This window comes from Elephantulus edwardii, unplaced genomic scaffold (assembly GCF_000299155.1).
Source record: "Elephantulus edwardii isolate Elephantulus edwardi_28Jun2011 unplaced genomic scaffold, EleEdw1.0 scaffold00005, whole genome shotgun sequence".
In the NCBI taxonomy this organism is placed as follows: Eukaryota; Metazoa; Chordata; class Mammalia; order Macroscelidea; family Macroscelididae; genus Elephantulus; species Elephantulus edwardii.
Window position 1 is genome coordinate 22,009,035 of NW_006399755.1, and position 11,933 is coordinate 22,020,967.

The 11,933-nt window shown below is 38.0% G+C and overlaps 1 protein-coding gene across 1 annotated transcript in view; it reads left to right on the forward strand.

The window, feature by feature from the left end:
* The window catches only part of WDR78 (WD repeat domain 78), a 120,549-nt gene that overhangs the window by 50,414 nt on the left and 58,202 nt on the right, over positions 1-11,933 (forward strand). Inside the window, exon 9 of the mRNA XM_006879834.1 lies at positions 9,075-9,269. Within this exon, the coding sequence (XP_006879896.1) occupies positions 9,075-9,269 (195 nt within the window). The remainder of the gene's footprint in view (positions 1-9,074; positions 9,270-11,933) is intronic.

Genomic DNA, 11,933 nt, shown 5'->3' on the forward strand with positions numbered 1-11,933 from the left:
TTTTTACTTACAATATCTAATAATTTATTATTAGATATTAATTATGGTTCAGATATTGCAATCCAGTATATGTATTTTTTAATGTGTGTGTGTGTGAGTGAGAGAGAGAGAGAGAGAAATTTATATTTAAAATTAGCTAGCTGTACTTAGTTTCAGTGATCCCAATTTTGTTGGCAACATCCAAAGCATCATAGTCAGGAACAAGTTGAACATAGGCCTTCTTCTCTCCATCAGGTGTGACCAAGGTGTTGACCTTGACCACCTCCATGTTGTAGAGCATCTTTACAGCTTGTTTGATTTAGTGCTTGTTGGCCTTAACATCACAGTGAACACAAGTGTGTTGTTATCTTCTATCTTCTTCATGGCTGACTCAGTGGTCGGGAGAAACTTGATGATGGCACAGTGGTCAAGCTTGTTTCTCCTGGGGGCGCTCTCCCAGGGGTTTTGGGCTGCCTTCAGAGTCTCAGTGTCTCAGGCTATCAGAAGGTAGGTGACGTACAGATCTTTTTTATCTTTGTGGCTGTGGATGCCCTTCAGGACGTCCTTCTTGGCATTTAACGCCTTTGCTTTGGCTTCTGTTTGGGAGGGATAGGGACTTCCTTCTTTGCTTTCAGCACTATCTTCATAAAAAGTGTCCATAAAATTTTTTAAGTCAACTAGCTCTTATTTGTTGAGTAAAATAAAAATATACATACAGATTGATTGGAACTTGTATTATATGCTTAGTGTTTCTTGTTTTCTACTATGCTTTATTTGATCAAAAGTGTTGCCTGATGTGATAAAAACTATACAGCCTCATAGCCAGGTTTTGGTCCTACATATCGAAGAGTTAGAAGAGAGAGTCAGCTAGTTTCTTTAAAAACTGACCTGCTTTTTCCAGGCATAATGTTTTCCATCCCTCTGTCTAAAAGGACAGTAGCAGAAGTTCTAGTCTTTACTTTAGAATACTTACAACCAGGCCATTTAGTTATAATTTTTGTAAACTGTTTCTAATCATTAACAACTAAAGAATAATTTCTTTTATAGTGTCAACACAAAGCTAATTCCTATGAAACAGAGGTTAAGGATGTTCCAGTGTCCAATTTTCTAGCCTGCTGTACCACTGTACTTCTCTAATACAATCTCCTCCTCCTCCTTTAGTACTCTCCCTCCCATCTTAGGGTTCAAGTTTATATAGATTTAACAATTTTCAGACAACATTGCTTTTAGCTTACTGTGAACAATTCAAATCTATGAACTTCTCCATGGGAGAAAGACAAATCAGTCTGTTCCGTAAAGATTTTGTCTCAGAAACCTGATGGAGGGCTATCAGATGATGAGTCAAAATCAACTCAACAGCTTTGGATGTTCTGATATCTTTCCTTAGGACATTGTAAATTTAGTGGACCTGTAGCATGGCCCATAGTAGTCTTAAGTTTAGTACTACTTTTATGTTGTTTTTGTTGTTTTGTGCCGTCAAGTCGCCTGCGACTCATAGCGACCCTATGTACAACAGCCCTAAACTCCGCTCTGTCTCCGACACTCCCATCCCAATTATCCCAGTCACTGAATTAATCCAGCTCATAGAGGGCCTTCCTCTCCTGCGCCGTCCCTCCACCCTCCCAAGCATGATGTCCCTCTCTAAGGACCGGTCTCTCCTCACAACATGTCCAAAGTATGTTAGACGGAGCCTCAGAATCCTTGCCTCCAAGGAGCCACCCGGTTTAACCCTTTCCAGGACAAATCTGTTTGTTTTCCTAGCAGTCCATGGCATTCTCAATACTCTTCTCCAGCACCACAGCTCAAAGGCATCAATTCTCCTTCTATCCTCCTTGTTCATTGTCCAACTCTCTGATGCATAACAAGTGATTGCGAAGACCATGGCCTGTATCAGACGCACCTTAGTCTCCAGAGAGACACCATTGCTCTTCAGTACTTTGGAGAGGTCCCTAACAGCAGACTTTCCCATGGCAATGCACCTTTTAATTTCCTGGCTGCTGGTGCCACGAGTGTTGACTACGGAGACAAGCAAACTAAAGCTGTGTACAATCTCAATCTCTTCACCATCCATCCTGATGCTTCCAATTGGTCCAGTGGTGAGAATCTTTGTCTTCTTGACATTGAGCCTCAATCCATATTGTAGGCTTCAGTCCTTGACGCTCTGCAGCAGGTGCTTCAGGTCCTCTCCAGTTTCAGCAAGCAGAGTTGTGTCATCCACATAACGCAGATTGTTGATAAATCGTCCACCAATCTTGACCCCACATTTCTCCTCATAGAGCCCAGCCTCCAGGATAATCTGTTCTGCATATAGGTTGAAAAGGTATGGAGATAGGATGCATCCCTGGCGTACACCCTTCCCAATTTTGAACCATGCAGTGTTCCCTTGCTCTGTTCTGATGACTGCCTCCTGGTCCAAGTATAAGTTTCGCATTGGAACGATCAAGTGCTCTGGGATTCCCATTCTTCTCAGAGTCAGCCATAGTTTGTTATGATCTACACAGTCAAATGCCTTTGCATAGTCAATGAAACACAGATAGACATTCCTCTGGTATTCCCTGCTTTCAGCCAAGGTCCATCTAACATCAGCTACAATATCTCTAGTACCATGACCCCTTCTAAATCCAGTCTGGACTTCTGGTAGCTCTCTGTTGATGTGCTGTTCCAGTCGTTTTTGGATAATCTTCAGTAAAATCTTGCTTGCATGTGAAATCAGTGAGATTGTTCTGTAGTTTCCACATTCTGTTGGGTCACCTTTCTTTGGGATAGGAACAAATATCGATCTCTTCCAGTAAGTTGGCCAAGTGGTTGTTCTCCAGATTTCTTGGCACAACTTGGTGAGCACGTCCAGGACAGCATCTGTTAACTAAAATATGTCAATTGATATACCATCTATTCCTGGAGCCCTATTTTTTGCCGTTTCCTTCAAAGCACCCTGAACTTCTTCTTTCATCACCATAGGCTCATATGTTGTTTCATGAAATTCTTCTGTGTCTTCCAATTCCTTTCGATACAGTGACTCAGTATATTCTTTCCATCTTCTTTTAATACATCCTGGATCATTTAACATTCTGCCGAAAGCATCCTTGATTATACCAACTCGAGGTTTGAATTTGTTTTTCAGTTCCTTGCGAGTTCAGCCCTTTTGATTTTCTGACTCCAACATAAATTTATGGAGCTTTGATAAGAAGTTGTGTTGCAATCCCAAAGGTACCTCATTCAAATCCATCAGCTGCTGTGAGGAGAAGTTTGGGCAGTTTCCTCCAGGATGATTTATTGCCCCTGAAAACCTGCTAGAGGGTCAGCTGTGCTTTGTTCCAACTCAGTAGCACACAACAACAGATCACTTCTAAGATTTGACTCAGATTTTATAGTACAAAGATTGAAAAAGTTAAATTTGTCTGCATTTGACTTAAGAACTGTTTATTTAAAGTTTTAATTTACTGATTGTATTTTAACTTTTATGTAGCATATAAAATGTAAAAATTAATATCTTTGAATGTATTTAAGACAATATACTATTAACAAGAGAAGAATATATTCCCTCGTAGATGTTTTTTCCTTTTGAGACTTCAGATTATTTTTATAGTTACTGATTTTTTAATCCAAAATTGTTATTATTGAGAGTTTTTCATTCATCTTGATGCTGTATTCTTCTCTTAATGTTGCTTCTGTCTGAAGGAGCATCCTTCTGTAAGCCTTGCTTTTCCTCCTACAGACTGACAGAGAACAGTGGAAAAGCCAACACACAAAACTAGTGTTTGTGCATGCCTGAAGACCATGGTGATTTCATCATTTCTTATCCATGAAATAGGAATTCGGTCTCTGCATCAGGTGCTTCTTCTTGTGTGTCGTCTTCTCCTTTTCTGGAGAGGGGTGAAAGGAGATCCTTTGGAAGAGGCATGTTGGCATGCGGTGGTCACTGAAAGAAAAGCAATTACAGATGTTTTTAATATATTCTCAATTTATAGAAAAATTGGTTTATTTAAGAAGTCATTGTGCTCACTTCATTTCTATCTCAGTTGCTGTACATAGGGTTGCTAATGGGTCACAGGTGACTTGATGGCACATAGAAACAACTCCCTAACAGTCTCTTCATTTTAGAGCAGTGTAGTGTATTTATCATAATTGTAAAGCATTACTATTTACTAAAGTCCATAATGTAGAATTTATACTTTATGTTGTACAGTCCTATGGGTCCTGAAAAATGCATAACATCACACATTCAACATTATAGTTTCATACTGAGTCATTTCACAGCTCTAAAATTCACTGTGTTGCATCTTGTATTCCTCCTAATAAAATTATGTCCTTTTAGTGTACAAATTATATGAAAATCAAAGCATATTAATTGCTGTAAAGCCAGTCTTGATTAAGCAAATCAGTAAAACAGAGTAGAACTTACCCAAAGTTCATTTTTTTCACCATTAAAAGTAATTATTATTTGAACCAAAATTTACAAAGCAAATTGGATTTCCACTCAACATCCATGCACATTTTGTTGTATAACATTAATTACAATACCACATTATTCTCACTTTCCCCCTTGTTTCTCAGTTCCATTAATCTTTCTGTCTTCTGGATGTTATCTTTAAGCAAATGCTGCCCTTTTTATGGTCCGTTTTTCTAGGAAGTGTATACCTCCCTGGGTGTTCTTGTTCACCTTACAGACTTGCTGTTGTTTGATGGCAAAGTTGAGCCATGGGAGTGAGTTTTGTCACCTGTTTTAAGGCTAACCACAGACCATATGCTTAGGGATCTCACCAGTCTCTTTTAGGCCATTTAAATGATTGTTTTTATGTTTTTGAGTTTTGACCTTCATTATCTCTCCTCCCTTCCCAACTCTATCCAGGATTCCCTGTGTATTCCATTTCAAATTAGCTAGAACACAGTCTAGTCTTCTAGCTTCAGGCTCCTGCAAGTAGAGGTTCAAATGATCCATAAGTTCTTTAGACTAATTCTTTATCTACATATTTGCTTTTACTTTCTTTTCTTTGTTCCAGACAGGGAGAGAGCAATAGTTGCACCTTAAATTACTATTTCCACATTTTTTTCGGACCCCAGTTACAACTCATTGAAGTATAATGTTTTTGTGTACCATGTTATCCCAATTAATCTGTTTTCCCCTGAACCTATGGCCCCAAAACCTTAGAACTAGCAACTTATTACCCTACCCATGGTGTATGATTTTATATAGTCTTGTCTCTATGGTTCTAAACTTTATGGACTCAGACTTCATCTTTCTTCCAATAGCAGTTAAAAATACTTGAAATACAAATCTTTTGGTTACAAAATGAGCACTAAACCACTGCCCCTACCACGAGTGGTTTCTGTAAGTGGTTTTATTGTTTGTCTTCATCATGTTCATAATGATTCTAAAGGACAGAATAGAACTTCTTAGGATTTTTGAGACTATATATTTTTAATTAGAATTATATGAAAAGTGAAGGCTATATTGAAGGCATTCTTAAAAAAGAAAGTTCCTGGAATAGATGGAATACCAGCTGAGTGGTTTCAACAAACAGATAAGCTTTAGATGTGCTCTCTATGCTAAGGAATTTGGAAGAAAGTTCCCTGGCCAACTAACTAGAAGAGACCCATGCTAGTTTCTATTCTTAAAAAATAGGTAATTCAATGCAGAACTCAGAAATTATCAGATAATCTCAACATTACATGCAAGTATAATTTCAAAATGACTGAAGTAGCACATTAAAAGGAAATTTCCAGAAATTCAAACTGAATTCAGAAGAGGTTATGGGATAAGGTATGTCATGGCTGATGTCAAATGGAATTTGACTAAAGACAGAGGATACCAGAAAGATGTTTGTTTGTGTTTTATTGACTATGCAGAGGCATTCAACTGTGCAAGTAGTAATAGATTATAGATAACATTGAGAAGAATGGGAATTACAGAGCATTTATTTGTGCTCCCACAGTACCTGCACATGAACAAAAAAATCAATTGTTTAACTATTCTATAGCTTAAATCAAGGTTGTAGCCTTTCACCATACCTGTTCAATATATATTGCTTTTGTTAGGTTTCATCATCCTATTCTGTGCCATCCTCACACAATCTCTGACACATTTAAGCCCACTGCTGCTGTCACCATGTCAAACAATCTCATTGAGTGTCTCGCTTTCCTTTGCTGACTCTTCAGTTTTCCTAGCCTGATATACTTTCCCCAAAGAATAGCCTCTCCTAGCTATTACCCTGTTGTTGTTGTTGTTGTTGTTAGGTACCATCAAATTGAGTATGACTCTTAGAGATCCTATGAACAAAAGATCTGAACCTAATTCTGTCCTGCACCATCCTCACACGTTCTGACACATAAGAGCACATTGCAGCAGTCACCATGTCAGTCCACCTGGTTGAGGGTCTTCCTCTCCTTCGCTGACCCTCCACCCTTCTTAACATCATGTCCTTTTCCAAGGAATAACACCTCCTAGCAATATGTCCAAAGTATATGAGGTTAAGCCTCATCATTCTTGCCTCCAAAGAGCACTCTGGCTGCCCCTCTCCAAGACATATCTATTGATTTTCTTGGCTGTCCATGGGATGTTCAGTGATCTTCTCCAACACCACAGCTGAAAGGCATAATTTTTTTTCTGTCGTCCTTATTCACTGTCCAGATATCAGATGCATAGCTAGTAATTGGAAAGTCCATGGCCTGAATCAGACTCACGTTAGTCCTCAAACTGACATCACTACTCAATAATTTGGAAAGGTCCCTAACTACAGATTTTCCCATTGCAATGCATCTCATTTCCTGACTGCTTATACCAAGGGTGTTAATTGTGGATCCAAACAAGATGAAGCTGTTGACAGTTTCAATCTCCTCTCCATCCGTCATGACACTGCCTACTGGTCCAGTTGTAAGAATGAGTGAGATGAAACTTTGCTATCCTTGTCACCAAGGAGCACTCTGACTGAACTTCCTCCAAGATATATCTATTTGTTCTTTTGGCAGTCAGTAATAGATTTAGTACTCTTATCTAGTACTATTATTCAAAGGCATTGATTCTTCTCTGTCATCTTTGTTCATTGTGTAGCTCTCAGTTACAAATGATTGAAAAGGCTATGATGCATCATTGTATTCAAACTGACATTCTTGCTTTTCAGTAATTAGGAGAGGTCCTCAACAGTAGACTTTCCTGATGCTATACGCCTGTTAATATCTTGATTTCTGGTACTAAGGATATTCAGTGTGTATGCTTAAGAGATATTCTGAGAAGACGGACCATATGAAGAAGAATGTGGCATCAGAATTAGAGGAAGACTTATCAATAATCTGCAATATTGATTGAATATGAAACAATCTTATTTGCTACAAGAGGAATTTAAAAACTTATTGAAGATGAAAGCTTACAGCTTGCAGTATAGATTACTTTTCAATATAAAAGAAACAAGAATACTCTCAAGTGGACCAATAAGCAACATCAAACTAAATGGATAAGAGATTGAAGTTGTCAATGACTTTTTTTTTACTTTGCTCCATAGTCAACATCCATGAAAACAGCAGTCAAGAAATCAAATTATGTATTGCATGGACAAATATGATGTTAAAGATCTCTTCAAAGTGTTAAAAAGCACACATTTTGCTTAGAGGGCTAAGGCATGCCTGACAAATACCATGGTATTTTGAATTGGTTTATATACCTACAAAGGTTGGACAGTGAATAAGGAAGACTAAAAAATCGGTGCTTTAGAATTGTGGTACTGATGAGAAATGTTGAATATATTATAAAGTGCCCAAAGAAGGAACAAATTTGTCTTGAACTGGAGTAGAGGTGAAGGTGATGAAATCTTCTATCAAGTACTTTGAGCATGTTGCAGGAGGGGACCGTTCCCTGCAGGAGGGCATATCATGCTTGGAAAAGTAGAGAGAAAAGAAGAGAAAGACCTTCAATGAAATGGATTAATGCTGTGATTGCAACATGAGTACAGTAGCGATTGTTAGGATGGTCAAGAATTGGGTAGGATTTCTTTCTGTTGTAAAGTAGCTATGAATTGAAGCCCATTGGACAACACCTAATATTTTCAGAAGACTGGTGAATTCAGTCCTCCATCTTTTCCTGACAACATCAGCATTACTGCCTACGGTATCACCAGGGCAAATTGGAATCAACTAAAGACAGTGCGTTTTGTTGGAGTTTTTAATACATATTTATAACTAATAGACATCAAGTGTCAAATAACACTATACTGCTGGTGGCATAGTGGTAAGAAGCTGTTCTGGGTTCTGAATGTATGCAGTTTGAATCCACCAACTGCTTCACAGGAGAAGAATGGGTAATATCCTCTCATGTGATTCATTCACTCTGAAAACTCACTGGAAGATCAGCTCTGAGTTGGTTCTGACTCGATGGCATAGCACAACTATTTCATGAGTAGTGCAAGGACTTCTCTATTCAGCTCTCTTCTCCTGTACAAGTATCTTTCCCATCCTCCGTCTTATGGCTTAGTGTAGTCCATAGCATGTTCCACTGTTAACCCCCAACATCTGAATCTCTCTGGTCTTTTGAGTACACGAGTTTAATTCAATGACACCTGTCAGACTTCTAACCTACAAAGTTGTAAGAGACTACATTGTGCTATTTTAGTCAATAAATCGGTGATGATTTTTTTTTACAACAGCAATAGAAAAGTTATAGTGTCCCTATAAAGCCATCATCAAACCATACCTTCAACTGTTGTTGTGTGCCTTTGCGTCATAGCTGACTCTCCAGCAGATTTTCAGAAAACAATCTCATGGGAGAAGAATGCCCATCCCTCTCCCACACAGAAATCTCTAATGATCTTATTTTAATGTGAACAACAATTTTAGATACACAGATTACCTCATAAGGTTTGTTTTAGCTTATCTTCTGAAAAGCTAAGGTTTTGGATAATCTCAAAAAGGAAAATAAATTCAAAATGAGATAACATGTGTTTTGCATGTTCTTGGTATATAAACACGACTTAATATTTTTTCTATTAAAGTTGTTGAATAATGAGGGGAAAATAAATAGAAGTGGGGAAATGTACGTTTTTACATCTTTAGAATGCATAAGCCATTTGGATTATTTTATCTTTGTGCATTATGGTTGTATTTTACAGATAGTGAAACAAGTTCTCTAATGGATATTGAAAATGTAATTCTTGCTAAAATCCATGAAGATGAAGATGACCAATCAGATGCAGTATTAAAATCAGAAAAGTTTCATCAAGACTTATTTTTTATGGAAAGGGTTTTAATGGAAAATATATTTCAGCCAAAACTTGCAGCTTACCGCCAACTTCCTATTTTAAAAGGTATTGAAAAAATAATTACATGTAGACAAATTTAAAAATAGATGAAGCTATTACATATGTTGTTGTTAGGTCCCATCAAGTCAACTATGACTTATAGTGACCCTGTGAGCAACACATCTGAACCTTGCCCTATCTGGCACCATCCTCATAATCTCAGCCATGCTCTATATAGCAATAAAATCTTCAGACTGAATTACCACTCACCAGCAGATAGGCTTATCTACTGTTAGCTCTAAATATGTGAGTAGTCATAAGCTCTAAACTAGAGAGCTGACATAGGATGATGTGGTTTCTTGGAATAAAAACTTAATAAGCATCTATGGATTTTTTTCTCCCTTTTGGTCTATGCATTGACTTAGTTGCTTATTTTTACAGTGTCTTTCAAATGAAACTCTTCTATTACCATTGACACTTTCTGGGTTCTATATCATATTGCTTCTCCTAACTTTTATTGCATGGAGCTCTGGTGGTATAATCTGTCTAGTGGTTTGGATCTACCAGTCACAGTATGTGAGAAATCTGACCTATCTTCTCCCAAGTTGGAGGCTCAGCTGACTTGGTTCCAACTCAATAGAAATTACTTTTAACTGATTTTTTTTTCTTTAGGTTGTTTATTTTTCATTTCAATGAACATCTACAGAGATTTTGGGATTCCATTCATTCATTGTTGCACCCTTCTCCCCGCACAAACCCCTCCCCCCTCCCCCCCTTTGCTCCTCTCCTTGAAAAACTCCGTCATTGGTACACAACCCCCCCCCCCGCACCTCTCAAACCCCACCCCCTACCCCCAAATATAATCCACTCTGCAACCCTCATTGCATACTCCTATGATAAAAATAATGCCCTAAAATATAATACTTTTAGACTATTCTCTCTCCCATAGACTTCAATGCCGTAAACATATTTCATCCAGTTTTTCTCAGTCTTACCCCCACCCCAATGCCAGCCTTATCTACAACAGTGGCACCATATAGCATTTGTCCCTTTGTGACTGAGATACCTCACTCAGCATAATGTCTTCCAGGGCTTTTAACTGATTTTTTAAAAAATTTCTTTTATTAACCTCAGAGTAAAATAATGGAACCGTTTTTAAGTGAAATAATACTATTTCATTTGGTAGAATCATTTACATCACTGGTTACTTTTGACTGATTTTATTGTAGGCACATTCTTCCTGTTCTCTTTGCTACTCAAAGATCCCATTTTATATGTTTATATAGTTTCACTTCATATTCACAGAATTTTTAAGAATTTAGTGACTATGTCAGTCTATTTAAGTCACTAAATACTGTCATAAAATATTTTCAAGAATTTTAATGATGACATAACTCTACCTTTTATGGAATGAAGAAAATGAAGCTTAGAGAAACTTTAAGAGATTCTGAAGTAGGATGGTTGTGTGAGCAACTACATACTCCTGTCTTCTCACAAAATGTGCACAACAAAAGCCAAGCTAAAAACTGGTAGGACAAACTCTTTTAGAAATTGGGAAGCAAATAAAACAGTTGTAACAATTAAGTAAATGCTAAATCGAGGAAAAGTGACATATAGAAGGTAGGAAAATTTTTACTTTCTACTCACTAGAGTTAAACTCATTTTCAGATTTGGTATAATCATCTTAAAATGGCAGTGGCTCAAACGCCCCGAGAGGGAGGCTGTTGTTAGTTGCTGTTGAGTTGACTATGACGCTTAGTAATGCTATGAACAAGAGATCTGAACCTTGCCCTTTCCTGTACCATACTCATGATCTGTCAGCCCAAGCCCATTGTGATTGTCCCTGCAACAGCCTAGCTCATCATAGGTCTTCATCTTTTTTTGCTGACATTCTACTTTTCCCAGAATGACGCCTCTATCCAAGGATTGTTTTCTCCTGAAAATATATCAAAATAAGTGAAATGAAGTTTCACCATGTTTGACTCTCAGAAATACTCTGGTCACACTTCCTTCAAGACAGATTTATTTGTTATTTTGGCAGTCCATAATATATTTAATATATTTGCCAGCACCACAGTTCAAAGGCATCAATTCTTCCTTAGCCTTCCTTATTCAGTGTTAGACTTCCAGATGCATAGGAAGCAATTGAAAATATTCAAGTCTTGATCAGGCACATCGTAGTATATAAACTGATATCCTTGCTCTTTAGAACTTTGAAGAAGACCTTGACAGAGAGGGAGACAAAAGAGTAAAACTATGTTTGTGTATCATTATGTGTGTCAATTCTATCCAAAAGGATTGAGGCAGAATGTTCATTTCTGTTTGACCTGTCTAAGAAGTCATGTAGGACTAAAAGGCAGTAGGAAGCAATATAGGGTTGTATGTAACTGCCTGGGGGTAAATGTTGTTGTTATGTGCTGTCAAGTCGCTTGCGACTTATAGGGACCCAATGTACAAAAGCCCTAAACCCTGTTCTATCCTGTGCCAATCACACTGCCTCTGATACACCCATCCTGATTACCCCAATCACTGAATCAATCCACCTCATAAAGGGTCTTCACCTCTTTTGCTGTCCCTCCACCCTCCCAAGCATGATGTCCCTCTCCAAGGACCTGTCCCTCCTTACAATGTGTCCAAAGTATGTCAGACAATCCCCAGAATCCTTGCCTCCAAGAAGCAGCCTGGTTTAACCCTCTCCAGGATGAATCTGTTTGTTTTCTTGGAAGTCCA